Source organism: Pan paniscus, chromosome 16 (genome assembly GCF_029289425.2).
Source record: "Pan paniscus chromosome 16, NHGRI_mPanPan1-v2.0_pri, whole genome shotgun sequence".
Taxonomy (NCBI): domain Eukaryota; kingdom Metazoa; phylum Chordata; class Mammalia; order Primates; family Hominidae; genus Pan; species Pan paniscus.
In genome coordinates, this window is record NC_073265.2 from 20,975,303 (window position 1) to 20,988,361 (window position 13,059).

Consider the following 13,059-nt stretch of genomic DNA (forward strand, 5'->3'; position numbering starts at 1 on the left):
CCCCGTCCTCCTGTCTAGAGAGCCTGGCCTAAGGATTTGGGAAGCTAAAAAGGCCCTCACATTCCAAAAGCTGTCTGTCTTTGGAGAGCACTTGTGTCCCAGTTCAGAAGGGAATCTAGGAATCACCAACAAGCTAAATGCAGCTGTAGGGGGTGAGATGCTGTCAGGCACCCTCCAGGAATAGGGGATTGCTGGGCCTCCTGAAACAGTCATTGTGGAGTTGTTACCTGAATGCTCACTTAGCAAAGACTGCTTCTTAAGAAATGCTTTACAAAATTACTGTTTCTTCTCAGAGTTTCACCCACATGGCCCATTCCCCTTATACACTATTTAGTAAAGACTTACCTGTGAGCCCACCACAGTGGTGTGTGGCTGTAGTCCCAGCTACCTGGGAGGCTGAGGTGGGAGGATCATGTGAGCCCAGGAGCTCCAGGCTCCAGTGAGCTATGGTGGTGTCATTGCCCTCCAGCCTGGGTGACAGAGCAAAACTCCATCTCCTAAAAAAAAAAAAAAAAAAAAAAAAAAAAAAAAAAAAAAAAAAAAAAAAAAAGACTCGTAGCTCATTACACAAGCAGTAATGTGAGCTCAGCCTACATGGTGATGTCTCACACACAGACCACATCACTACATTCCCTGAGGCTTGTTTTGTGAAGGCCCCCCCTTAAAACACTGGGGTACATTTGCACACATTCACCTGTATTTTTGTCTGATTTCCTTATAACCCTGACCCACACTTAAGAAAATGCAAGGCCAGAGGTGAGAGGCCTGAGAGCTGGAGGTTTGTTGGTTTGCTGCTCTTTCTGTCTGTCCATCCATCAGTTTGAAGCAGGTAATACATTTACCTGTTTCTAAAGTCAAAATAAAATTAAAATTATACATAAGGAAATCCTGCTCCCATTCCTTCCCCTTTACCCTGCATCTACCATCAATACTGATAACTGTTTTAATGAATTCCTTATTTTTCCTTCTAGTATTTATTTATGCAAATACAAAAATCTAAACATTCTCATTTCTTGTAAGTATTTTGACTGATGAGAAGATAAGAGAATTAAGACATTGAGACACAAAACCATTTTTAACGACCTGGAGCACTCTACTGCTCTAGAACAATCTTAATTAAGAACATATGCTAATTATTCACCTCTCAGCATAAAAGCTTATTAAAACCAATTGGCTGCAAATGAAAGATGAAGCTTATGCATTTCTCTCGCTTTATATAGCACACTGCATTTTTCTTTCATTCCATGTGTATGTGAAACACAAACAGCCTCCGAGGGACTTTTATTATGATCTGTTGCTATGAAGAAGATACTGCCGGGTGCAGTGGCATTATGTGACATTTGCACAGCCAGAAACAAAACTGTAGCCTAACAGAAGAGGTCAAGAGCACAATTTGAGGAGTGCCAAGAGGATAATTTTATCTTTTAAATGCTTTGGTTTTGAAAGTTAATGATTCAGGCCATGGAATTCAAAATGGACTTGGCAGAGTGTATCGTATGAGCTTGAGATGTGCACTGGGGGACGTGTAGACCCTGCCATGGGGGGAGAAGTGCCTGGTGCTGCTCGCTTCCTGTGTGCACTGCTGCCACTGGATGCAGGCACACTCACTGCCCTGCAGCCTCCCAGGAGAGCTGGCTCAGGCTTTCTGGTGCCTTCCCAGAGGGGTGGGGTTGTGCGAGTTTTGAAGAGAATCTTACAGACCCTTTGACAGATGAGGCTGGGAAAGGCTAAACATGTGAAGTGACATAACCACTTACTTACTCATTGTACATCGTTGGGCCAGTTTATTAGCCTCTTTGAACCTCAGTTTGTTGGTCTGTAAAGTGGGGGGATTATACTCATTTCACCGGACCCTATGACTTGTCTCATGAGCCTTGTATGGACGGCCCAACTCACCCAAGGTTTCACCTGGGGCCATATGTCCCTGCTCCTTACTGATCATAAAAAACCCTCCAAGGTCAGCAGACCCAACCTTTCCAGGACATGCAGAGTGCCGCCTGCTTGTAAAGTACAATGGGAAACAAAGGGTTATTTTTATAGCTGCAATGAAACTGGTCTTGTGCTTCCCTGTTCTTGTCCCCAGACCTGTTTGTTGCAGTTATCTTTGATAAGATGTTATAAAAAGATGACCAAGAATGAAAGCTCTGCAGATACGAACTGCACAATTTACTATCTGTATATTTCCTAAAGATAGGAAATAAACCTGTTAGGTTACTGATGGAATTTCCCCAAAATCATAAAACAAAATGTAAATGAAATCAGGATCTGGATAATTTCAGGGAAAGGGCCCACTTTTCATACACTTTACATGGATGGGCTTGCAAGAATGCTTCTTTACCTGGATTGAGGCTTCATTTGTCTCTCTTCTTTCCGTGAGAGGCAAAACCAGGATAAACTCCATGGTGATTTTTCTCCAGCTTCTTTCATGCACTCTAGGACACACTTTAGACCAGAAGTTAGCAAATTATGGCCTAGGTGGCCAAGTCCAGTCCACCAAGTGTTTTTGTAAATAAGTTATTTTAGAAAACATGCCCATCCATTTGACGCCTTCAATGTGTGCTACATCAGCAGAAGTGAGTAGTTGCCTGGCCCTTTACAGAAAGTTTGCCAACTTCTGCCTTCAACTTTTCAAAGTACTCTCCCAGACATCATCTTATTCGGTCTTCATTGAAGCCTACTGAGTTAGGTTAGAGGTTCCGAAACTTCCTTGGTTCACAGCACGTTAGTATCTCAGGAAATTTTTCACAGAGCCCCTGGCCAAAAGAAATAATACCCAAGGCTCTCTTTTTAAATAGATCAAAACACTTTAATAAGTATTTATGCCTTAACAATGTAGCACCTATGGGGCACGGCACCGCCTCTCAAATCTTGGGATCAGATTGGAGACCACTAACCTAGTTTCTGTTTCACATGAAGTTCCTTGGTGTTTGCTTTTTATCAGGGTACTTTGAAAAACAGCTTTGCAAAGTGGTCACGTCATCACAAGAGATGTGGTAATCTGATGTTGGAAGCCTGAACTGCTTCAAGCTTCAAGTTCACCTGGTGTCTCATGGATATCCTGGGATTGCATTTGAAAATGTACAACCTCCCCCAGGCACTCTTTGCGAATTTGCAGTGGCCTTCCAGGGCACCTAACAGGTAGTGTGGAAGCCAGAGTTAGATCTGAAGGTCCCCGGGTTACAGATGAGGAAGGATCAGAGAGGGAAATTGACTTTCCCTCTTTACACAGCTCAGATAGCCTTCCCCTTCCACGAAGCTGTCTTCCCTGAGATTGCAGTGTGCCTGCCCCGGAGAACAATTTAGCTTGTTCCCAGGGTGCATCAGTTTTAGTCTTGCCTCGCGTTGAACTCGACTGCTTGTCATACGCAAGCACTGCTTGCCTGCTAAAATCATCCGGGAGGCAGTGGAGGCTGCTACCCCCAGGACCAATGAAGCAGGGCTTGTATTGTAGGATCTTACTGCTGTTGGGATCAGCCCATGTCCGCCTCAGGGCTGCTCTTAACGTTCTGTTGTCTCCCCAGACCAGAGTCATCCTTCTGAACTGGTGCGCGTGGTTCCTGCGAATGAAGAGGCCCGGGGAGGACAAGGTGCGCCCGGCCTGCCAGCACAAGCAGCGGCGCTGCAGCCTGGCCAGTGTGGAGATGAGCGCCGTGGCGCCGCCGCCCGCCAGCAACGGGAACCTGCTGTACATCGGCTTCCGCGGCCTGGACGGCGTGCACTGTGTCCCGACCCCCGACTCTGGGGTAGTGTGTGGCCGCATGGCCTGCTCCCCCACGCACGACGAGCACCTCCTGCACGGTGGGCAGCCCCCCGAGGGGGACCCGGACCTGGCCAAGATCCTGGAGGAGGTCCGCTACATTGCCAACCGCTTCCGCTGCCAGGACGAAAGCGAGGCGGTCTGCAGCGAGTGGAAGTTCGCCGCCTGCGTGGTGGACCGCCTGTGCCTCATGGCCTTCTCGGTCTTCACCATCATCTGCACCATCGGCATCCTGATGTCGGCTCCCAACTTCGTGGAGGCCGTGTCCAAAGACTTTGCGTAACCACGCCTGGTTCTGTACATGTGGAAAACTCACAGATGGGCAAGGCCTTTGGCTTGGCGAGATTTGGGGGTGCTAATCCAGGACAGCATTACACGCCACAACTCCAGTGTTCCCTTCTGGCTGTCAGTCGTGTTGCTTACGGTTTCTTTGTTACTTTAGGTAGTAGAATCTCAGCACTTTGTTTCATATTCTCAGATGGGCTGATAGATATCCTTGGCACATCCGTACCATCGGTCAGCAGGGCCACTGAGCAGTCATTTTGCCCATTAGCCCACTGCCTGGAAAGCCCTTCGGAGAGCTCCCCATGGCTCCTCACCACCGGGACAGTTGGTTTTGCATGTCTGCATGAAGGTCTACCTGAAAATTCAACATTTGCTTTTTGCTTGTGTACAAACCCAGATTGAAGCTAAAATAAACCAGACTCACTAAATCCATTCCAATAATTGACTGGTGGAAGGAAAACAAAAAACAAAAACTAAAAACCTCTTAGCTTTTCTGCAATTCAACTTTTTATTTTTATTTCTATCAAAGACGGTAGAGAGAAACAGCTTGATGCTGTTTCTACATTTAAAAAAAAAAAAAAAAAAGACAGACTGTTGGTCTTACTAAGGATGTTTTTACCAGCCTGCCTGACTTCTGCAAACCTACCCTGTCAAGGAGATCAAAGGGACGCAGGTTTCTGTTTATTCTGAACAAGGGCCAGGCCCCGCGGAGTGTCTTTGGTGGATCCCAGATAACTCCTAGGTGCTGCTCTCAGACACTGAGGAGTTGAGCAAATCTGTTCTATTCTGCAGAACCCACAGGAAAAATAAGAGTTCTACTAGAATTAACAGCCCAAAAGAATAGCTAAAGCTAAGTGAAGCCACTTACGTGGGCTTTAAAAAAATAATGTGTTAGCTGATTCACATGCACTGGAGTTAATTAGTCTTAGAAATGTGTGCATCCATACAAATGCACAACATAAAGTGAACATATTCCTAGGCCCTTTCTGCCTGTGTCAGGGCCAGGAAGTAGAGGCTGGGAACTCTTCTGGTCCCCAGTATGGCAGGCGCCAGGGAGGGGATGGTGTGGCCCATCCCTTCTCTGGATACCTGGCCAGTGGCAGGCAGCAGGGAGGAGCTGGCCGACCCTCAGTGACTGACAAGCCAGCAATTCTGAGTTCTGGCCTTTGGGAGTCTGCCTGCTCCAAGCCAGTCCACCCCAGCTGCAGCCCCAAAAGCTGGCTCAAAGTTCTTGGGTGGATTCACTGGAGATGGGCAACTTAAAGCAAGAGAAACTTTAATTTTTAAACCTAAGTGATGATACAGCTCTTCCCTTAGATTATCGCCCAGGCTGGAGTGCAGTGGCATGATCTCAGCTCACTGCAAGCTCCACCTCCTGGGTTCATGCCATTCTCCTGCCTCAGCCTCCCCCCGAGTAACTGGGAATACAGGCACCCGCCACCATGCCTGGCTAATTTTTTGTATTTTTAGTAGAGATAGATAGGGATTCATCATGTTAGCCAGGATGGTCTCATTCTTATTCTTTAATGAGATCAGAGGGTAATTCACCAAGAAAGACCTCTCCTGTTCCATTGTGTCATCCAACAACTGCCCAGAGCTCAAAATTATAGAAGGCTTCTGAGCCCCTAGAGATTTTTAATTTGCTTCTAATCCCTGAGGTGGGAACATCATGAGGGAAGATTTGATTTTCAGAGTTAAATAAATTGTATGTGCTTTTCCAGCCATCTGGCTCACTCATTTCTGGGTAATGCACATGACTTTGTTTGCACTGGAGGAAGATGGAAGCTTGCATGTGTGCGGTGTGTGTGTGTGTGTAAGTGTGAGGTACCTTGTGTGTGACAAGAGACCTCACTTATGAGAAAGTTGGTGGATCAGGACATTCCAGCCTCAGGCGGCTTGGAGCAGGATCCTTCCTCAGCAGGCATTCCTTCCACATGCTATGGATGAACCATGCACAAGATTTTCGGGTTTTTTTTTTTTTTTTTCTGTTACAGTGTCTTTAGAAACAAGTAGAAGTGTTTTGATATATAAAAGGAATGCTTCATTTCTTATCATTATCCCAAAATTGATCCCTCCCACATTTTTGCTTTAAAAAGAAACCTTTTTGGTTTTGTATTTTATACAGGAACACATAAAATGCAAACAAGTTGTGCATATTTTGGACTCTCAAATAACTACTCTGTCCTTTAATAAAGTAATAATAAGGAATAGATGTGCACATAGTTAGAAAAGTATGAGTGGTTAAAAACAACAGTCTCCCATACTGCCTGTTTTCTCTCTCAGAGGGGACCACTAATGAGCTTCTAAGGGCATTTCTAGAAAGGAAGAAAAGAAGATAAGAGGCCAAAGAAGGAGGGACGGGGGTTATGGAGAGAGACCTTCCCTCTCCAGCACTAACGCTCTGTGAAGGGCGCTGCACCTTGCATTCTTCATGTGGAGTTTTGTCTTAGAGGCTGTCCCATAATAACATATAAAGATCTACCTCATTCCTGTTAGTAGCTGCTTAGCATTCCATTGTCTCAGCGGACTATCATTTATTTGAGTAGCCTTTTATTGGTGAACATATGGATACTTCCAGTTTTTATTTTTATATACAAATCTATAATTGGCATACTTGTACATACATCTTGACATAGTTTTGTGACTAAAACGGTATAAATTCCAACTTAGAAATGGAATTGCTGGGTTTAAGGCTACATGTATTTAAAATTTTGATAGCTATTGCCAGATTATCTTCTAGAAACTGATCGAAGGATGTAACTCCATCAAGAGTACAATAAAAGGCCCAATTTCTCAGCTTTCTATAATAGCACTGGGTATTTTCAAACTTAATGTTTTTCCCAATATAATTGGTGAAACATGATATTTATGAATATTATTCTGATTTTGGTTTATTTTGTGTATAAAATGGGACATCTTTTAAATTTTTTTTGTTGTTTCAATTTTGATACATTTATATATTTTACCCAGTTCCTAACTGGGTTATTTGGCTTTTTCTTAATTACTTTGCTCATTCACTTTGGGACATTTTTGTCTTATGTCTTGAAAATATTTTTATCATTTGTCTTTCGATGTTATTTATTGATTTCCTTATTTATTGGCATAGAGTTTAAATTTTTATGTTGTCAATTTGTGAGTATTTTTCTTTGTCGATCGTGGGATTTGTTTCCAGTTTTTAAAAGCCTTCCTCATTCTGAGATTATAAATAAACTTACTCGCATTTTCTTCTGAAACTTTATGGTTTTATTGGTTTACCTTCACATCTTCAGACTCCCTGGAATTCATTTGTTGCAGGACATGAGGGAAAAATCCATACTTTTTCCTCGAAATGTTGGTCAGCAGTATCAATAGATATGTAATAATGCATTTCTAAAATACAGTCATAGTGTTTTCCCCAGTTGTTCAAAATGCAGCCTTATTTGTAAACTAAATTTCTTTAAGTGTTTGGTTCTGTTTCTGTTCTATTTATCTCTATGAATGCCTTTCACTTCTAAAGCATTATTCATACTAATATCAGTATTTTCAAGTCAACACTCCCATCAACTCTGAATCTCTCTCTCTCATATGAATCTTTTTTCAATTAGAGTCACAATGAATTTACAGATTGAGTCTTCCTATTCAAAAGCATGAAATCTTGTGTTTAAGTCTAATTTTATGTAACTTATAGTGTTTTATGATTTTGTTCACTAAGGTGCTTTGAATTTATAGTTGTTTATTTCTAGATGTTTTATCATTTGGCTATCATTTTCAATGGAATGATTTATTCCACTTTATTTTCTATTTTATCCCATTGTATAAGAAAGTAGTTGGTTTTTATGTATGAATGTTATAATCAACCACAAATTGTGATTCCTACTTGTTTCTAAGATATACTTTTGACTTCTCCTTTCCAATGTGTCTCTTATTTCTTTCTTGTATCTAGTTGATTTGAGATCAGTGTTGAGTCACAGTGATTCAGGTGGCATGCTTATCTTGTTCGTGACATCAGTGGCACGTTTTAATGTCTCAGCGTTTAACTTGTATGAAGACATGTATTTTCCTTGCCATAATAAAAAAGTATCTGTGTGTTCTCAAACTATTAAGACTCTCTGGGGAAAATGTAGACGTTAGATTTTTGTCAAAGCCTTCTCAGTGTCCAGAGGGATTATCAGAAGGTCTTTTCCTTTGCTCTAGTAGTATGTTTAATTATATTAATAGAATACTTAAGACCAAATCATTAGTGTATTCCTGAGATGTTCTTTACTTGTTAGTATCATGACTTTGGTTATCAATATTTATAATTAAGATTCATCATTCTACAGCTTGCTTTTATGTGTTTTTTGTCCAGATTTGATTTAACTTTATGCTGACTTAAAGAAATATTATAAAACAAAAACCTCTATATTCTACAATCATCTATTGGTTTTGAATTATTTTCTGCTTAAGCGTAGAAGAACTAGCTGGGGCTGTCTGGGCCTGCTGTGGTATATTTCTGGATTTTGCTCATCAGGCAGGTTAGGTCCTCAAGACCTTCTAGAGTCCATTTTAATGACATTTTTAAAAATAAAATTAATTCCATCCACTTTTCAACATAGTTGCGTAGTTTCGTAATATATGCACTTCAGGTGTTTTCTTCCCTTTGTATTTGTGGTTTTTTCTCCTTTTTCCGTTTGTAATTGTGTGCATTTCTCCTTTCTCCTGTGCCTACTGATTTAGCTTGCCATGAGTTTTATCGGTTTATATTTTTAGACATCGGACCCTTAGACTTTGCAGTCCGAGGACCTGTCTGCAGGGTCTTGGGGGTCCCTGCGTTGACCCAGCCCTCCCAGGTGACAGCAGTGGGCCAGCACAGCAGAAGCCACAGTTGTTGCAGGTGCTTCTCCAGCCAGTGCTGGGCCCAAGACACGGTTCAGCCCTTCCTCTGGGCCCTGGGAGCCTGTGGGACAAACTAGTCGAGGCAGCATGGTGGGTTAGATGTAGCTGCTCATTGCACTCACGGGGACCCCAGTGAGTTGGAGAAAAGACTGACAGAAGCTTTAAGCAGAGCCCCCTGGAGGTGCATGCCTCAGGAAGGAACTCTTACATAATTTAACTTTTTCTCATTCCTTCATTTTTTTATGTGGCACAAACCCTTCCCAACCTCCCTAGACCTTCCGTCCATCAAAGTGTTTCTGACCTCACCATGGATAGCTCCTTTTCTAATTACTGTTTACTTCATATGCGTTTGACCTTCTAATGCCATAGCTTGTCCTGAGTTGGGGAAGGGGTCTCGAAGTTATGGCCCCTGGGGATGCGGCCCACAGATTCTATCTTTCTCAAACTCTTTGTGACGAGACGCCCCCTGTGTTTGCACACAGCCCACTTCAGGAATGCCACCTTTCTGCAGCGCTGCAGTTCCACACTCTTTCTTGTCTTCTCTCCACCGTCACGTGTAACATTCTGCACTGCTTTCTAAATTTCCTTTTTTTCTGCCAATGGCCTTCCTACCATTTCCTCTGCTGCTGTGTTAGAGTTCTGTGTGTTCACCTTTGATAAATACTTCCCATCAACAAATTCTGCAGGTATGTTTTCTAATTTTTAGTTTTCTGCTTTTATCTTTAATATTTTCATTCTATTTTACTTTTTTAAAATTATTGTATATTTTTAAATTTTCGTAAAATATACATAACATAAAATTTATCATTTTAACCAGTTTTAAGTGTACCATTCAGTGTCATTAAATACAGTCACATTGTTGTACAATCTTCACAACCACATATTCCCAGAACTCTTTTCATCTTCCCAAATTGAAACCCTGTCTCTATCAAACATCAACCATTCTTGTTTTGGTCCTTATTTTTTTTTTTTCTTTTTTTCAGACAGAGTCTCATTCTATCGCCCAGGCTAGAGTGCAATGGTGCAATCTCTGCTCACTGCAACCTCTGCCTCCTGGGTTCAAGCGATTCTCATGCCTCGGCCTCCAGAGTCGCTGGGATTACCAGAGCACACCACCAATCCCAGCTAATTTTTTATATTTTTAGTAGAGATGGGGTTTCGCCATGTTGGCCAGGCTGGTCTCGAACTCCTGGCCTCAAGTGATCTGCCTGCCTCCGCCTCCCAAAGTGCTGGAATTACAGGCGTGAGCCACCACACCTGGTCTCCTTTTGGTCTTTATAAATTTGGCAAGGTACCTGATACAAGTGGATTCATATAGTATTTGTCCTTTTGTGACTGACTTATTTCACTTAACATGAAATAAGATATCCTCAGGATTCAGCCATAATCCTTTTACTTTTTTTTTTTTTTTTTTTTTTTTTTTGAGAGGAAGTCTCGCACTGTTGCCCAGGCTGGAGTGCAATGGCGTCACCTTGGCTCACTGCAACCTCCACCTCCCGAGTTCAAGCAATTCTCCTGCCTTAGCCTCCTGAGTAGCTGGGATTACAGGCACCCGCTACCACTCCCGGTTAATTTTTTTTTTTTTTTTGTATTTTTAGTAGAGGTTTCACCATGTTGGCCAGGTTGGTCTCAAACTCCTGAGCTCAGTTGATCTACCCGCCTCAGCCTCCCAAAGTGCTGGGATTACCAGCGTGAGCCACCGCGCCCAGCCAGTTCTCTTCTACTTTTATTTTGTTGTTGTTGTTCTAAGTTATTCAATAGAAGCCTAATTCATGTGTTTCCAATTATTCTTATTTAATCAGATAAGTATTTTTGGCTCTGCATTTTATTCTGATCAAAGCTTTAACAGCTGTCCATACGTCTTAATATGCAATGTTTTCATTTGTATTTTCTGGATATTCTATAAGTTGAATTGTTGTACCTTCTGCAAGCTGACTTTTTAAATAAAGGCTAGTCAAGTGAAGCAGCAGTGGAAATGGAAAAGGAGCAAAGAAACCTGTAACTGGTTGTAATCAATTCCTTGTACACCCCACTGCACTCAGACCAGCCCGAACTGAGCTTTGTTGAGTGTTTTAAAATTTCCACATTTTTTTAACTTAAAAATTAATTTCTAGTTACATTACCTCATGCTTTAAGCAAAATGCCTTTTGTTCTATTTCTAATATTTATAATGTGCTGAGGTGTTTCTGAGGGGTTTGTATGATCAGTGCCTGTGAATGGGTCCCTCTCTGAGAACGAGCTGGGCGGGTGTGTGGGAGTTCCACCCCTGGCTTTGCTCACTGGCCTGGCTGGGGCCACGCTCCCTGTCAGCAGCATTCCTCTCAATCATCCTTCCATTTACCACAGGATGTTTAACGATTTACCGGATTTTCATTCTATTTTCAATACTTAACCTTGAATTCACATTTGTCTGCTTTTAAAATCAGCCCCACTGATTTCTTATGCTGAGATGCCTCTCTCGTTCATTCTTACACTCACACAACACCTCCCGTCTCCACGTGTGGGGAAAAATCCCACCCATTCTCCAGCACCAGCTGGGTGTCCTACCGTTCAGCTCAACTCTGACACTAACTGGAGTTAGCGCCAGCCCCACAGGGGAGGGGCTCAATTCCCAGGACTGCCCTGCTCCAGATGCCAGTTGTAAGTGGTGGGTCTGCAGGTCACCCACAGCTTCTGTCCAACTTGGCTATAAATCGGAGGTTCCCACGACCCCCTTCTTAGGTCCAGTCATTTGGTGGAACAGCGCAGAGAACCCAGGGCAACACTTTACTATGTTTATCCACTTATTATAAAGAATACAGCCAAATGGGAGAGAAATATAGGAAAAGATACGGTGGGGGTGGGTATGGAGCTGCCATGGCCTCTCCAGGAGCACCACCACGTGTTCCCCAACCCTGAAGCTCCCGCACCTGTACTTAGGAATTTTTAAGGAGGCTTCATCATGTAGGCATGATTGATTATTGATTCAATCTCCAACTCCTCTTTCCTCCCTAGAGGACGGGGTGTGGGGCTGAAAGTTCCAAGCTTCTAACCATGGCTTGGTCTTTCTGGTGACCAGCCCTCATCTAGGATTCCACCAAGAGTCGTTCATTAGAACAAAAGATGCTCCTATCACCCAGGAAATTCCAAGGGATTGGAAGCTCTGTACCAGGAACCCAGTCAAAGATGCTCCCAACCAATATTAGAACAAAAGATGCTCCCAGTACCCCCATCACTCAGGAAATTACAAGGGTATTAGGAGCTCTGTGTCAGAAACTGGAGACACAGACCAATATGTATTTCTTATTATTTTATACTCAATTTTATGTTTAACCTTTTTGAGGCACTTTGTTTTAGGTTTATTTATCTTGGATCTGCACTTATATTTTTAATACATATTGCTGATATATTTGGTTTAATATTTTTTTCAATATCTGTAATTAATATTTCTTTTGCATTCCCTTTTGGATTTTTTTTATTTCCCCCCTCCTTCTGATTATGTGCAATCCTTTTGTTAAAATGAAAGATTTATTGCTTTTATGTGTTTAAGTGGTTACCTATATAATTTTACATAATTCAACCTATAGTTCATGATTTATCAACCTGACAGTTTCTATTAATTCTCCACTTCTCACTTCAAACCCCAATATATTATTAGTTATCTTTTTGTTTTTAGGTTTTCTGCAGGTTCCTTATACAACGCTCTGTGATATGCTTTAATATTTATCAATTCAGAAGAGTATCTGTTGACTACTATTGAGGGAAAATTGAAAGATGTTTAATAGGATGGGCAATTCATTCATTTTGTGGTAATCTTCCCTTTTACCTAATTTTCATAGTGCAATTATCTTTGTTATTTTTACAAATTCATGAGTTATAACATTTACTTTCTGAAATTAATTTCCTACCATCACATACATGGTATATTTATTTATGCAAAATGAATTTTCCTTCTTTTTCCTCATTTTGGCTTGAATATGCAATGATGTGTTTTATTCCTCTTATTCCCTTTGGAGATCTGAAATTCTTCCTCTGTGATGGTAGCTTTGTTATTTTTGGCATTGTCTATTCTGTTTCCTGCTATTTACAGTTCGGGTAGGTTTTTTTTTTTCTTCCTGTTCTGAAATGAGTTTTTGCTCTTCAATTTGTTTCCAAAACTCTGCAATTTACCTTTCATTTTGCTT

At 41.9% G+C, this 13,059-nt stretch overlaps 1 protein-coding gene and 1 long non-coding RNA gene across 6 annotated transcripts in view; one reads left to right on the plus strand and one right to left on the minus strand.

The window, feature by feature from the left end:
* Positions 1 to 5,766, plus strand: part of LOC100977072 (neuronal acetylcholine receptor subunit alpha-7) — a 139,390-nt gene extending 133,624 nt beyond the window's left edge. For all 4 annotated transcript variants that reach the window (XM_063596513.1, XM_003826048.5, XM_055098257.2 and 1 more), the window contains one exon: positions 3,522 to 5,766. In XM_063596513.1, the coding sequence (XP_063452583.1) occupies positions 3,522 to 4,040 (519 nt within the window). In that variant the 3' untranslated portion in view covers positions 4,041 to 5,766. The remainder of the gene's footprint in view (positions 1 to 3,521) is intronic.
* The window catches only part of LOC103782875 (uncharacterized), a 46,773-nt gene that overhangs the window by 6,829 nt on the left and 26,885 nt on the right, over positions 1 to 13,059 (minus strand). For both annotated transcript variants that reach the window (XR_004666446.3, XR_008621057.2), the window contains exon 2: positions 346 to 497. This is a non-coding gene — a long non-coding RNA (uncharacterized LOC103782875). The remainder of the gene's footprint in view (positions 1 to 345; positions 498 to 13,059) is intronic.